Source organism: Polypterus senegalus, chromosome 2 (assembly GCF_016835505.1).
Source record: "Polypterus senegalus isolate Bchr_013 chromosome 2, ASM1683550v1, whole genome shotgun sequence".
Classification (NCBI taxonomy): domain Eukaryota; kingdom Metazoa; phylum Chordata; class Cladistia; order Polypteriformes; family Polypteridae; genus Polypterus; species Polypterus senegalus.
This window is the reverse complement of record NC_053155.1, coordinates 185,403,156-185,418,194: the sequence shown is the minus strand read 5'-3', so window position 1 is coordinate 185,418,194 and position 15,039 is coordinate 185,403,156. Positions and strand designations below refer to the sequence as shown.

Sequence of the window (15,039 nt, the reverse complement as noted above, 5' to 3'; positions counted from 1 at the left end):
AAAATAGCCACAAAGCAGACCTTCAGAGGTCAGCCCAAAAGAGGTTCACCCCTTTCCACTTATTTTCACAACAACTGTCTGCTGGCTTCCAGACTAACAGGACCCAAAATGGGGAAACTAATATAAAGTATTTTCTAAAGATATCTATAAAGTCCTAAAATATCACAAATGCCTTATAAGACTGAGGAATGCTGAGATAAACCAAAACAATGAATCTTTAAAAAAGAAGGATTCATTAACAAAAATAGAAAAGGGAAAAGTAGTACAAATAAAGCAAAATGGAGCTGCCTAAAAGGCAATCCAAAGAAAATAAGTCCCAATGCTCAATTTAGGATCAGAATCCAAAGAACAGTAGCACAAAAAAATCCAAGAACCAGAACAATCAAGAAATAACGATACTCACTATTAAACACCATCACAAACTAAATGAACTGCTACTGAATCCTTTCCTTTGGGCTACCTATCAAGCCAGAGGGAGGACACAGCTGCAGTGATGTCAGAGTGGTCTCAACTCCCTGGGTTCCACCCACAGAGAACAAGGAATGGGTACCAGTTTAAATTCACACTGCATAATGAATAATACACATAACCAACAAAAATAACACAAAAGCCTGAAAAATAATGATTTTAAGTTAATAAAAACAACAGACAAACATCCATTATCCAACCCGCTATATCCTAACTACAGGGTCACAGGGGGGTCTGCTGGAGTCAATCCCAGCCAACAGAGGGCGCAAGGCAGGAAAAAAACCCCGGGCAGGGCGCCAGCTCACCACAGGGTGTGCACACACACCAAGCACAGACTAGGGAACAATTTAGAATCTCCAATCTCTAACCTGCATGTGTTTGGAAGGAAACCAGATTACCCGGAGGAAACCCACACAGACACGGAGAGAACATGCAAACTCCACTCAAGGAGGACCCGGGAAGCGAACCCAGGTCCCCTAACTGCGAAGCAGCAGCACTACCCACTGCACCACCGTGCTGTCCACAGACAAACAGACAACATAAAATGGAACATGGGGCAGGAGGAGTTTCAGACCTTGTGAAAAGCATGAAATTTTGAAAAAGAAAAAAACATTATCTCTGGCCAGAAAATCTATGGGGTATTGTGAAGAGGAAGATGCAATACGCCAGATCTAACAATTCAGAAGAGCTGAAGGCCACTATCAGAGCAACATTGGCTCTCATAACACCTGAGCAGTGCCACAGACTGATCGACTCCATGCCACGCTGCATTGCTGCAGTAATCCAGGCCAAAGGAGCCCCAACTAAATATTGAGTGCTGTACATGCTCATACTTTTCATGTTCATACCTTTCAGTTGGCCAACATTTCTAAAAATCCTTTTTTGCATTGGTCTTAATTGATATTCTAATTTTCTGAGATATTGAATTTGGGACTTTCATTAGTTGTCAGTTATAATCATCAAAATTAAAAGAAATCAACATTTGAAATACATACACTTGTTGAATGGAATTACTGAAATAAATCAACTTTGTCATGATATTCTAATTTTATCACTGGCATCTGTATATAATTAGATTTGTATATAGCAAGGTTTAGTTCCAAAACTTTTTAAATCAATTAAATCTTATTTAGAAATACTAAGATGCGTATGTTATTCTACTATGTAACATTTTATGATACTTGTATCTGCAAGATAATAATAAAATAATAAAAGAAATATAAGTCATAAAAGTAAAAAAAAAAAGAACTAGCATATGTGGGAACTAAACATTTCAAAATTCAAAAGGCACGGGTTCAGAAAATTTGAATGATACCTGGGTAAGAACTGCTATGCTTATGTCCTGCCCACTGGCTTCATAAATCAGTTTGTTTAGCTCATCTGGTGGCAGTGGTCTACATGTTAGAAAGACACAAAGGAATTATTTTGCAGCAAATAAAAATATTATTCACAATATGCTCATATTTTGCACAGTGCTGTGTTAAAGTTTCTTGACACAGGTTTGTTTTTCAGGCCTGGATAGTACAAATGTGCAGTTTCTCCTTTTTTACACAATACATTCTTATGACCAGGCACACTTCCAGACATACAGTACACTCATGGATAATCATAGAGAAAGTAATGTCCAGTATTTTAAGACCTAGAACTTATTTGGTATTTGAAATAATGCAGTATATTCAACAGACTTTTCTATGCTGACAAGAGTGTTAATAGTGTTGTCTCACAGTTCCAGTCCAGGTGTGATTTCTTGCCTGATCGCTATCTGTGTGAAGTTTGTAAGTTCTCTTTGGTTTTGTATGGATGGCACCACATTTTTCACCCCACATATCAAAGGCAAGCATACTAGGTTAACTGGCAATACCAAACTGGATCATTGTGAGTGAGCACAGGTGTGAGCTTTTATGTAAGAAAAGGCAAAAAATCACAGAAGGCAAAGTTGATGGTAAGATGGATGAAAATTTGTTCATTTAAAAAAATCCATGGTATGTACAGTTTCTGTTGTGGTATAAAGAAACATTTGAGGTAAAGTTTTGTTTTCTTATAAATTTCACCAAGGCAACAGAAAATATATGACAGAATGACAAGTTACTGTTTCTTGGTTTATGAATTTCATTTTTGAGTGTATTCACATTAATTATCACTAATTTACTGTATGTTTTGAACCATTCTACTACTACAAGTCCTATAACAAGCATAAAAGGGGAGCTTAAAAGAAAAGTAATGTTTATTTGTCTAATATTACTAAAATTTTCTATAGACAATTTTATGAATGGCACTAAACAATAATAATGAAAACCTAACTAGATGAAGAAAAGTGAGAAGGGAATATCTCTCTGACTCCAGTAGTTGAATATGCTCAGTAATAAGTAGACTAATAATTAGAAAACAATAATGAATATGTAAATCATACATGACTATGGGTAAAGACTCGTAATCACATATTTTAAATTTACACATAAAAACAAAAGAAGCTGAAAGTTTTAACTGTATCTTTGGAGAAAACCAAAGTTACGCTGAAAATAGAAAACTATTTAAATTTAGGCCTGCAATTAAAGTTTGAGTAGGAATGAAAAACCATTCTTCTATAATTATAGTTTAACAGAAAAGACTTGTATAGCTATTACAGGAAACAAGTAATAAGGTCATAAACAGATGCTAACACACTACTGCCATGCCAGAGTTACCATTAACTGGAGAACCCTTAAATGAATGTGCAATGTCCAATATCTGTCACACTTTTCTTCAAACTGTACCCTACCCAGACCTTACACTACAGGAATAATGTGAATAACGGTATGGACAGAATTCTTCATTTTCACCTGTCCATACTTAAAAGTCATGCCGGCATTTTTAAAAGTATCCATTTCTAGGGAGCATTTTCAAGTGTTGAAAATGCTGGTGTAGTGTAGATGAAAGGTGTAAATGGTGCTAAATATCTGCATTTTCAAAGAAAAAACATAGTAGTCTGGACAAGGTTTAAATTCTCCTTCTGCCTGCATAGGTTTCCATTTAGTAGCAGTACAGGTGAATTCATCCTGGGCTGGTACCTGCCATGCAACCAGTGCTGGCAGGTTAGCCTCTGGCACCCACAACCCAGAAATAAATTAAGTGGGTACAAAATTGTATGAATAAATAGCAAGTATAGGGAGAACAGACATACTCTACACAGGACTTGAATGCAGGGATTAAGAGTTATGAGCCTGTAGCAGTGCTATCCCAGCAGTCCCAAAGGGGATTGCCTTCATTCGATGTCTGAAAGTGGTGCAGGGGCTACTGGGGACAAGGGAAAACTTAAGAAGGGACTGACAAAGCAGCAAGGAAAAGGTCTGTGTTTCTGTGTATCCTGTGTATCCCGTCCCTCATAGTAACTGTGACGTCATTTATACCCTGAATCATTTCTCGTAAGGATGAATGGACTGTCTCGTTCTTGCCTGTTGTAGAATAATGGTGGATTAGTCGTTGTGCAACTTTGGAGGGAGTGCTCCTACATATTTCACCCCTCGCCATTTAGGACTATTGGGAAGACTGTTTAATTAATTTCTTATGGAAGCTGATCTCGGGATCGTCATTGTCAATCTGGAATAGTTTTCCAATCTGAAATAGTTTGCCAATTTGGAATTCACCAGGCTAATACAGTGGAGCACTTTAAAACACATTACTTTAACATGGTTTTCATAGCTTCATCTTAGTTTAATCCTGATGCTCTGTATATTCAATTAATTATCATGATTATTAATGGTGGCTCCAAAATCCTTACTAATCCCTACTTTCTCTTCTGTTCTTTTTCCGATTTTCTGTGGTGGGGACCTGCGCCACCACCACCTGGTCAAAGCACTGTGATATCCCTACATTGATGGATTAAAGGCCAGAAGTCCACATGACCGTCATCATCAAGTTCTTCCATGAGAACCCTGAATACCATGAGGACTGATTGAGGTCATTTATGTTAGGTAGAATGCCTAGAGGGGGCTGGGTGGTCTTGTGGCCTGTAACCCCTGCAGATTTTATTTTTTTTTCTCCTGGCATCTGGAGTTTTTTTTGTTTTTTCTGTCCTCCCTGGCCATTGGACATTAGTTTTTTCTATGTTAATTAGTGTTCCCTTATTCTAATTTTAATTTATTTTGTCTTTTTCTCTTACTTCATCATGTAAAGCAGTTTGAGCTACATAATTTGTATGAGAATGTGCTATATAAATAAATGTTGTTGTTGTTGTCATCATCATCTTTGCTTCAAACCATTTCATCTGTTTCTGCTGCATTGGAACTGTGATGAGGATGTTGTTGTGAGTGTTTATTGCGGAGTTGACTTTTGTGTGTTATATTTACATTGACAAAAGGGATTGAGTGAGTTGTGTGATTTTTGATGTTATTATTTGATTTTTCACCTAATATATTTCACACATTTGTTTGTTATTTCGTGTCTCTGTCTGTGAGTGGGTGTGTTCCTGGAATCCCAACCTAAAAAATAAATTAATCACCGTCCTATCGACATTGTGAATCTGAGCAGCACAGGACTGCTACAAGGCATCAGTGCTAACTACTATGCCATCCTCTTTTATAAATGTGTTGTGAAAGTTTTCTGGTTTATCTGCCTGATTTCAAACTGAAAGGCACATTTATATAAAACTCAGAATTACAAAAATACTTACGCAGTAATAACTTTCTCACGAGGCTCTGGAGGAAGACCAACAGTCAGCTGCTTCTGATGAGAGATAAGGTCCGTACATGCCTATAATACAAAATAAGAAGCACATGACTGCTTTTAACAGGACAAATGTTAAAAATAAAAAGTTTTCAAATGAACAGTATGAAAGATGGAAAGATTTTTTTAACAATGCTGAAAATCTTTAGAACCAAAATATGACAAATATTGCAAAGTAATATAGAGATTATACAACTTCTTTAATTGAAACAGCCATGAGGCCTCTACAAATGGATTGCAGAGCGTACAAGAATAACTGGAGAGCAAAATTAAGGAAAAACAATGGAATGAGCCACATTTTTTTGCTGTAAGAGGTTTATTCATAACTATTAAATGCTCAAGAGTAATGCCAAAAATAAACAGGATTACATGATGTATTTTCAGACATTACTATGACACTAGGTCTTTTTACTTATTATGCTTATTATCTGTGTACAAAGCAGAGCATTCAAAGTTTTTTCTTTGAGGTATTTAACATGAAAAATTAGAACAATGGATGCAATGGCATTAGGGGGCAATGAAAGGAAGTTTTGAGGTTTGGTGCCCTAGAGTCCATATAAGTATCCCGTAGCACAGAGTATAATTTGACATAGTCTTCTCCTTCTTCTTTCGGCTGCTCCCGTTAGGGATCGCCACTGTGGATCATCTTCTTCCATATCATTCTGCCCTCTGCATCTTGTTCTGTTACACCCATTACCTGCATGTCCTCTCTCACCACATCCATAAACCTTCTCTTAGGCCTTCCTCTTTTTCTCTTCCCTGATAATTCTATCCTTAGCATCCTTCTCCCAATATACTCAGCATCTCTCCTCTACACATGTCCAAACCAACGCAATCTCGCCTCTCTGACTTTGTCTCCCAACTGTCCAACTTGAGCCGACCCTCTAATGTACTCATTTCTAATCCTATCCATCCTTGTCACACCCAGCGCAAATCTTAGCATCTTTAACTGTGCTACCTCCAGCTTTGTTTCCTGCTTTCTGGCCAGTGCCACTGTCTCCAGCCCATAAAACATAGCTGGTCTCACAACTGTCCTGTATGCCTTCCCTTTCACTCTTGCTGATATCCGTCTGTCACAAATCACTCCTGACACTTTTCTCCACCCATTCCACTCTGCCTGCACTCTATTCTTCACCTCTCTTCCACAATCCCCATTACTCTGTACTGTTGATCCCAAGTACTTAAACTCATCCACCTTCATCAACTCTACTCCTTGCATCCTAACCATTCCACTGACCTCCCTCTCATTTACACATATTTATTCTGTCTTGTTCCTACTGAACTTCTTTCCTCTCCTCTCTAGAGCATATCACTACCTCTCCAGGGTCTCCTCAACATGCTCCTGTAAGTATAATTTCACATAGTAATCTCTGAAAAATCATCATGTAATCCTGTTTATTTTTGGCATTACTATTGAGCATTTAATAGTTATGAATCAACCACTTATAGCAGAGAAATGTGGAAATGTTTTCTTATTTTATTATTTGACATTGTGTTAACATCCTCCTCTCTTCAGCTTCCTTCCTCCACATTTCTCTCCTCTCTATATGTGGATATTATGAGACAAAATGTTTAAAACATACAGTAAGGTAAGAAATAAGTTACGGTGGTTGTGGAAGATGCTTTCTTAATGTTGATTATTCATAAATACATATATATAAATAATATAGACTTATATATATATATATATATATATATATATATATATATATATATATATATATATATATATACTGTATAGATGGATAGATAGATAGATAGATAGATAGATAGATAGATAGATAGATAGATAGATAGATAGATAGATAGATAGATAGATAGATAGGGCCATATGAAAAAGTTTGAGAACCCTCTCTTAATTCTTTGGATTTTTGTTTATCATTGGTTGAGCTTTCAAAGTAACAACTTCTTTTTAGTATATGACATGCCTTATGGAAACAGTACTATTTTAGCAGTGACATTAAGTTTATTGGATTAACAGAAAATTTGCAATATGCATCCTAACAAAATTAGACAGGTGCATAAATTTGGTGCATAAATTTGGGCACCCCAACAGAGATATTACATCAATATTTAGTTGAGCCTCCTTTTGCAAATATAACAGCCTCTAAACAGCTCCTATAGCCTTTGATGAGTGTCTGGATTCTGGATGGAGGTTATTTTGACCATTCTTCCATACAAAATCTCTCCAGTTCAGTTAAATTTCATGGCTGCTGAGCATGGACAGCCTGCTTCAAATCATCCCATAGATTTTCAATGATATTCAAGTCAGGGGACTGTGACAGCCATTCCAGAACATTGTACTTCTCCCTCTGCATGAATTGCCTTAGTAGATTTCAAACAGTGTTTTCGTTCATTGTCTTCTTGGAATATCCAACCCCTGCGTAACTTCAACTTTGTGACTGATGCTTGAACATTATCCATGATGGAACCTCCACCAAATTTGACAGTAGGTAGTAGGGGTTTTTCTTAGAATGCAGTGTTTTTCTTCCACCATGCAAAGCACTTTTTGTTATGACCAAATAACTCAATTTTTGTCAGTTCAAAGCACTTTGTTCCAAAATGAATCTGGCTTGTGTAAATGAGCATTTGCATGCAGCAAGCGATTCTGTTTATGGCTTGAGTGCAGAAAGGGCTTCTTTCTCATCACACTGCCATACAGATGTTCTTTGTGCAAATTGTGCTGAATTGTAGAACGATGTACAGATACGCCATCTGCAGCAAGATGTTCTTGCAGGTCTTTGGAGGTGATCTGTGAGTTGTCTGTAACCATTCTCACAACCCTGTGCATATGCCGCTCCTGTATTTTTCTTGGCCTGCCAGACCTGGGTTGAACAGCAACTGTGCCTGTGGCCTTCCATTTCCTGATTGCATTCCTTATAGTTGAAACTGACAGTTTAACTCTCTTAGATAGCTTTTTGTAGCCTTCCCCTAAACCAAGATACTGAACAATCTTTGTTTTCAGAGTTGCTTTGAGGATCCCATGCTGTCCCTCTTCAGAGGAGAGTCAAAGGGAAGCACAACCTGCAATTGACCACCTTAAATACCTTTTCTCAAGATTGGACACACCTGTCTATGAAGTTCAAGGCTTAATGAGCTAATCCAACCAATTTGGTGTTGTAAGTAATCAGTAATGTGCAGTTACATGCATTAAAATCAGCAAAATTACAAGGGAACCCAAATTTTTGCACAGCCAGTTTTTCACATTTGATTTAATTTCATACAACTAAATACTGCTTCACTAAAAATCTTTGTTCGGAAAACACCCAGGTACTCAGATGTTCCTTGGAAATGAAAGACATACCACTGTGATCTTTTTTGTTGAAAGTAGAGTAAATTATTATGCAGGCTGACAGGGGTTCCCAAACTTTTTCATATGACTGTAGATAGATAGATTATTATTATTATTATTATTATTATTATTATTATTATTATTATTATTATTATTATTATGTGTGTTTAAGAGTGTGCCTACAGTAACAACTGGAAACGAAGGCTCTGCTTGTCTACCACTTTACTGAAGCACTCAATTATAACTTAAAGCCAGTCTACTGCAAGGAATACACACACACATTGTGTTTATTTAGATTTGGATGCAAAAATAAATTAACATGTTTTTGGGCTTTGGAAAGTACAGGACAAATTGACAGAATATGCAAATACCATAGAAATGGGACTGCATCTGGGAACTGAATCAGGGTTCTTTTCTCATGAGTGTGTAAAGTTGTGTGTTTGTTCAACTTTCGATTTACTCCAGTTATAAAAGTGAATCTTGGTAGAGAATGGAATGAATGGGTTTAGGTGCTACTTTTTGAAAAACTGAACTGTACCTCAGCCAGAACCTCAACTTTTTTCCGAAGCAAGCCAGAGATGTAGCGGATCAGTCCCCACTCTTTGCTGACTCCTGCCTTACTGTATAGCTCACAAAGTAGACTGTGAACTGTTACTGTGTGCTGGCTTGAAAGGTTTGTGTCCCACTCTGGGCCCCTGTACAAAAAAAAATGTTAACTGATGATGGATCAAATATATTAAGAAAGACCAGGGCACAGGTCTCATCAGATTTGAAATGTGATTTGAACAGTTTAAGAAAAAGGTAGGAGGCATTACATAAAAAGCTAGGAGTTACTGAGTTTAATATCACAATATCACATGTTCAAATCTCATTCTAGGCTCCTCATTTGACCTTGCAGAATTCATGTTAAATTACTGAAATTCAAATGCATATGGTGCCTTGCACTAGCATTCTGTTCCTTCACCACTTCTCTAATTTTAGTAAACAACACAGTATTACAATGTCAAATTAATAAAGTATTGGTGATTTAAAAAATATTACAGTGAACACAATTTTAATGTAGAATTCAGTAAAATTAGAAAATTTGTCAAGGGACTGAATACATTTGCATGGAATTTATACATGGTATCTTTCTATTATGTGTGGCACTGGCAATAGGAACAATTCACGTCCTTGTCCATTGACTTTTCCAGATGTCTTTTAGCCCATCTATGGCTGCACATGTCACTTGTTTATATGTACAATCCTTCGAGCTTCCAAGAATTGACTTGAATACTTTAATGCAACCTTAGTCCATGATTATAATCTATATATATAATTCACTAAGGCAAGACAACCATGGAAAGCACGTCGGAAGGGGCGTGGATTCACTAAGGCGCCGACAAGTGAGACACCTATGACGCACGCAGGAAGGAGCCATGCCCACCAACTCCAAGACCATTGGATACGACGACAACTCACAGGGCCATGCCCACCAACTCGGACATGACGACACAGAATAAATGGTGTCATTTATATTCGTCTGTCGTAGAGGCCACATGCAATGCAGGTCAGGTTAATGTCATGTCATGTAATGCACCTCCGAGCTACATTGACTGTTCATAGAGGCATGTTTCTAGCGGAGGTGAATCGCCATATGCAGTGTGTGAAACGGTTTGTGAGGGGTATCCCATGGGATCCTTACAATCCTTTACAACTGAGGTTAAAGCACAATGAAGTAAGCAGTCTTTAAAAACCGAGTTTTTGGTTACGACACACGACCGCGTGCATCATAGCAAACTGTTTTACGCGCTACATACAGCTATTCGCATCCATGAAAACATGCGTCTTCTTAGATGCTCCTGCAGGAACACGGAAGACGTTTCCCTGCCCACCAACACTCCTTTTTCACCGGCCGGTGTCTATCCGGACGCAAAACTCACTGACCACCCAGTTGGTCCCTTTCGTCTGTGGTAAGAGTCCACATGCATGTCTGAGCCACGCGGTGTTTGTTATGCTGCGGGTTGTGTTGTATTTTGCTCTCTCCAGAGTTCCATCTTTTCATTCACTTACTGTTGTATTCTCACAACAACCCGTTTTAGACATCCGTGTCTTTCCAGAAGTGTTTAGCATTCAATAAAAATTATGCATGAGAATGACCTGTGTGTACCCAGCGCAGAGGCGTGGGTAAGCCGTTGAACCCCATTCGGGCTGCAAGCCGTGGAATTCCCACTAAGTGTGACTCATACGCTCCCACTCATTACGTCCCTACCCTTTGTACACACCCCCCTCCCACCTCGCTACTACCGTGGTCGGGTATCTTGGTGGATTATATATAGAAAAGCAGCCAAAACCGAGGGGTATCCCATGGGATCCTTAAAACATTCCATTACAACTGAAGTTAAAACACAATGAAGTCAGCAGTCTTTAAAAACTGAGTTTTCGGTTACGACGCACAACCACGTGCACCATTGCAAACTGTTTTACACGCTACATACAACAATTCACATCTGCGACAAACATGCGTCTTCTTAGATGCTCCTGCACTTTGTTCACACCCCCCTCCCACCTCGCTACTACAGTGGTCGGGTGTCTTGGTGGATTATATATAGAAAGGCAGCCAAAACCGCACAGAGCAATGAAAAGTCTAGAGTTCCATCTTTTCATTCACTTTCTGTTGTATCCTTAAACCCTCCCTTTTTAGACAACTGTGTCTTTCCAGAAGTGTTCAACCATCAATAAATAATTATGCAGCGTTTGTTATGCCACTGGTTCACTATTGTGTTGTATTTTGCTCTCTCCAGAGTTCCATCTTTTCATTCGCTTACTGTTGTATTCTCACACCAACCCGTTTTAGACAACCGTGTCTTTCCAGAAGTGTTTAGCATTCAATAAATAATAATGTGTGACATTGAGCATGTGTCTACCCGGCGCAGAGAGGCGTGGGTAAGCCGTTGAACCCCATTCGGGCTGCAAACCATGGAATTCCCACTAAGTGCGACTCATACGCTCCCACTGGTTGCGTCCCTACCCTTTGTACACACCCCCCTCCCACCTCGGTACTACCGTGGTCAGGTGTCTTGGTGGATTATATATAGAAAAGCAGCCAAAACCACACAAGGCAATGAAACATCTATGTCAGTCACAGGTGCATCTGGACTGTGTAAAGACGACAACTCAAGTGATAAGTTGGAGGTGGGCACATGAGCGGGCAGTGCATACTGAATGAGAAATCAGCAGACTAGCATGATGGACGGAGCTGAATGGACGTCCTTCTCCTCTCCTCCCGTTCCAACCTCCGCGCCGTGCACCCCCATCCCTCCGTCTGGCAGGAGAAGGCGCGATTGCGGTCCGCCAGTTTTCAGTCATGGACGATTGTGTGTTGGTTCATTCCGTGCATTGTTACAATGTTGCTTTTCTTGTTGATTTATTACATTACCGATTTTTCAAATGTTAATTTTCTCCCTGTGCTTAAAAATCATTAAAAAAACCGGCCTTATTGTGCGGCGTATGGTACGCCGCGGGTTGGCTAGTGAAACTATAACATCATTCTGTCTTGTACTGTATGTGCCTCAGAATCATTGATGATCTGAAATGGGCTTAATGACATGGTTTAATAAATAGGATCTGCTAAGCTTCATTGCTGGCCAAAGGTGGAATTACAGTACATGTTCTGTTTGTTTGTCATCAAAACCAAACTTTGGAATTCTGCCATGATTATTGCTGGAACCTGGAACGATTTTAATTTAAACACTTTAATATCAGCCCTTCACTTTCTAAGCCTGATGTTCTATTATAGGGCCAAGGGGTGCTGGAATGTTTTATGGTAGAAACAAAAATAAGGTGCCAACAAACCCTGTATGGGACACCGATACATTTCAGTGAACCCTAAACCACCAACAGAATCACCAAGCAACCTAACATAAACTAAATTCTAGTAGTAAATCAGAAAACTCAGAAAAAAAAAAATTCACATTGAGAGTGTGTTCACTTTACATGAACAGTGTGATCAAAATACAAATCAAAACCAAATATCTGGAGCTTTGAGACAGCAGCAACAATACCTGTTACACATGCCACCTTAAAAAACTGTATTTTTAAAATGGTTCATGACTTACTTGATGACATATAAAATATACAGTATATCTGCTTGGTCTTGTAATGTTGGGCATTCCTTTAACTGTTGCACCAAGTACTCACAGTCCACATTTCCATGAGCATCCATTGGTAAATTCAAATTACATCCACGGTCCTGCTGGAAATGTATGGAAATTAGATTAAGAGATGTAAAACAGATTTACATTTTAACCTTACATCAACCCTGAATAAAAAAAGAAAAATGGAAAACTATAGACAGAAAAAAGCAAAGAAATAAAAATGAAAGTAATATTCTAAGAATAAATTACCATGGAATTAGAAGGGACAAGTTGCGTCAAACTAATCAGAATTTTACAAGCTGGAAATACAATACAATACAATTTATTTTTGTATAGCCCAAAATCACACAAGAAGTGTCACAATGGGCTTAACAGGCCCTGCCTTTTAATAGCCCCCCAGCCTTGACTCTCTAAGAAGACAAGGAAAAACACCCCCCAAAAAAAAACCTAGTAGGGAAAAAATGGAATAAACCTTGGGAAAGGCAGTTCAAGGACAGACCCCTTTCCAGGTAGATTGGACGTGTAGTGGGTGTCAAAAAGAAGGGGGTAAATACAATACAATACACAGAACAAAACACAAGTAATCCTCAATACAATAATATAATATAATATAATATAATATAATATAATATAATATAATATAATATAATATACAGAAATAGAAGGTATGTTCAGAAACAATGACAAAAACAGAGTTTACTTAGGCTATATTGTATCAATTCCTTATTTACAGAGTATAGACCAAAGGATGAGAATACACACAGACCCTGAAAAAAACAGTTGTTTAATTTCTTTTTAAATCATTCAGTTCCTTATTGTACTGGGCTTAAAATCTGTAATTAAAATGCTCATTTTTTTGTCCAGTTCACCATTGTGAGAGTCTACAGCCTATCCCAAATGCACTGACAGCAAGGTAGGAAGCCCTTGGATAAGGAGACAGTCAGTAACAGGGACACACCCACTCACAATCAAAAGGTACCAATTTAGAGATACCAATTAACCTAACCAACATGCCTTGGGGATGCATGGGGAAGACTAGAGCATCCAGAGGAACATCCAGAAGAACCTGGGTGAAAATATGCAAACTCCACATATAAATGGCAATAGCTGAATTCCAAACTCAGGTCCCTGGAGCTCTATGTTAAATTGAACTAAATTAAATGCAAAATTATGTTCAGGTTCTTTACTTTACTTTGCTGTATACATTAACTGTTAACTCCAAAATAATCTGTAAAGGTTTGCTGGGATAGACCTTGGCACCTTTGTAACCTGAATTTGTTTAAGCGAATGTTATTTATATTATGTTTAATTTTGTCTTCATCCCTTATAATTGCTTTTGCAATCTTCTTTGCATCAACCTTTAATTAATGACAGTATCCCGCCCTGCTCCTTTTGTTTTGGATTTTATGACTTTAATGTAAAGACTTCATATCTTCATGTTCCCCAGTCATTGTTTATCTCACTAACCTAGTTCACCTGTGAACAATGGCACTAGCAGCTTGTGTCTGTAGATGCTTAAACCAAAAGTCCCAACCAAAAAGAAAGTTTGGCAAACTAACATGAGATGACAAGATGTGGAATAACTGTCATGTGGCACAGGTAACATGCAGTTCAATTGTATTACAGTGTAATATGACATTGTCAGTTTGGGATTTGGGGTTCCTACCTATCCTGGAAGTTTTTCAAGCAAGGTAAATGGTAAATCATTCAAATAGGGCCACATTAGAATCACTAATTTGCCTAACTTGTACACTTTTGGGATATGCATGGACAACCAATGTACACATGGGGAGAACATGTAAACCTAACTCTGCATTGGTTTGCTGGACTCCAAAGTTTGTGTTTGTCATCCAGCTTTCTTATAATGATTTAGAAAGTGCTTATTAACTTAGTATAGCACTTCCAAATGAATGGCATGTGCTATGACACATCATAAATGAAACCAATCTTCAATCACAGTGACTTACCATTGACTTAAGATGTACAGTTTATAACACATGTACAGTACAGAATAATTTAAAAAGGAATTCTTAAAAGAAGAACAATTAGAAATTCATGACAGTGGCAGTTGCATTTGAAAGTAGATGACCCTAAATGAAACAAATAGCTGACATTTCTATACTTGTAGAATGCATATTTAGAGAAATATAAATTCTGACAGAAAATGTTGACAGCAAAAGGGTATTCATTTTAGATAATCAATAAAAGAATGCATTTGTACAAATCAACCTTCTTTAAAGAACAGTTGTAGAACTATTGTAGATATCTCAAAGACACTGGCTTTGTATCTTTGCCCTGTCATTTTCTGTGTGGAGAGTGCTTATTCCCTCCATGCTTCCATGAATTGTCACAAGGGAATTTGGCATGTTGTTAACTGGAAGTTATACATTTGACCCATTTTGAGAGAATGTGACTGTGGCTTGTGATAGCCGGGATCCCACT

The 15,039-nt window shown here is 38.0% G+C and overlaps 1 protein-coding gene across 8 annotated transcripts in view; it reads right to left on the bottom strand.

Moving 5' to 3' along the window:
* LOC120523590 (phosphorylase b kinase regulatory subunit alpha, liver isoform-like) overlaps positions 1-15,039 on the bottom strand; it is a 147,298-nt gene that overhangs the window by 28,366 nt on the left and 103,893 nt on the right. For 7 of the 8 annotated variants that reach the window (XR_005632667.1, XR_005632666.1, XM_039745011.1 and 4 more), the window contains exons 21-24: positions 12,559-12,695; positions 9,000-9,156; positions 5,117-5,196; positions 1,784-1,862 (exon numbers count right to left, since the gene is read on the bottom strand). Coding sequence is in view for 6 of the 8 variants with exons in the window: in XM_039745011.1 (XP_039600945.1) it covers positions 1,784-1,862; positions 5,117-5,196; positions 9,000-9,156; positions 12,559-12,695 (453 nt within the window). In the remaining 2 variants the exon portion in view is untranslated. The remainder of the gene's footprint in view (positions 1-1,783; positions 1,863-5,116; positions 5,197-8,999; positions 9,157-12,558; positions 12,696-15,039) is intronic. The other variant, XM_039745012.1, reaches the window with a different exon arrangement.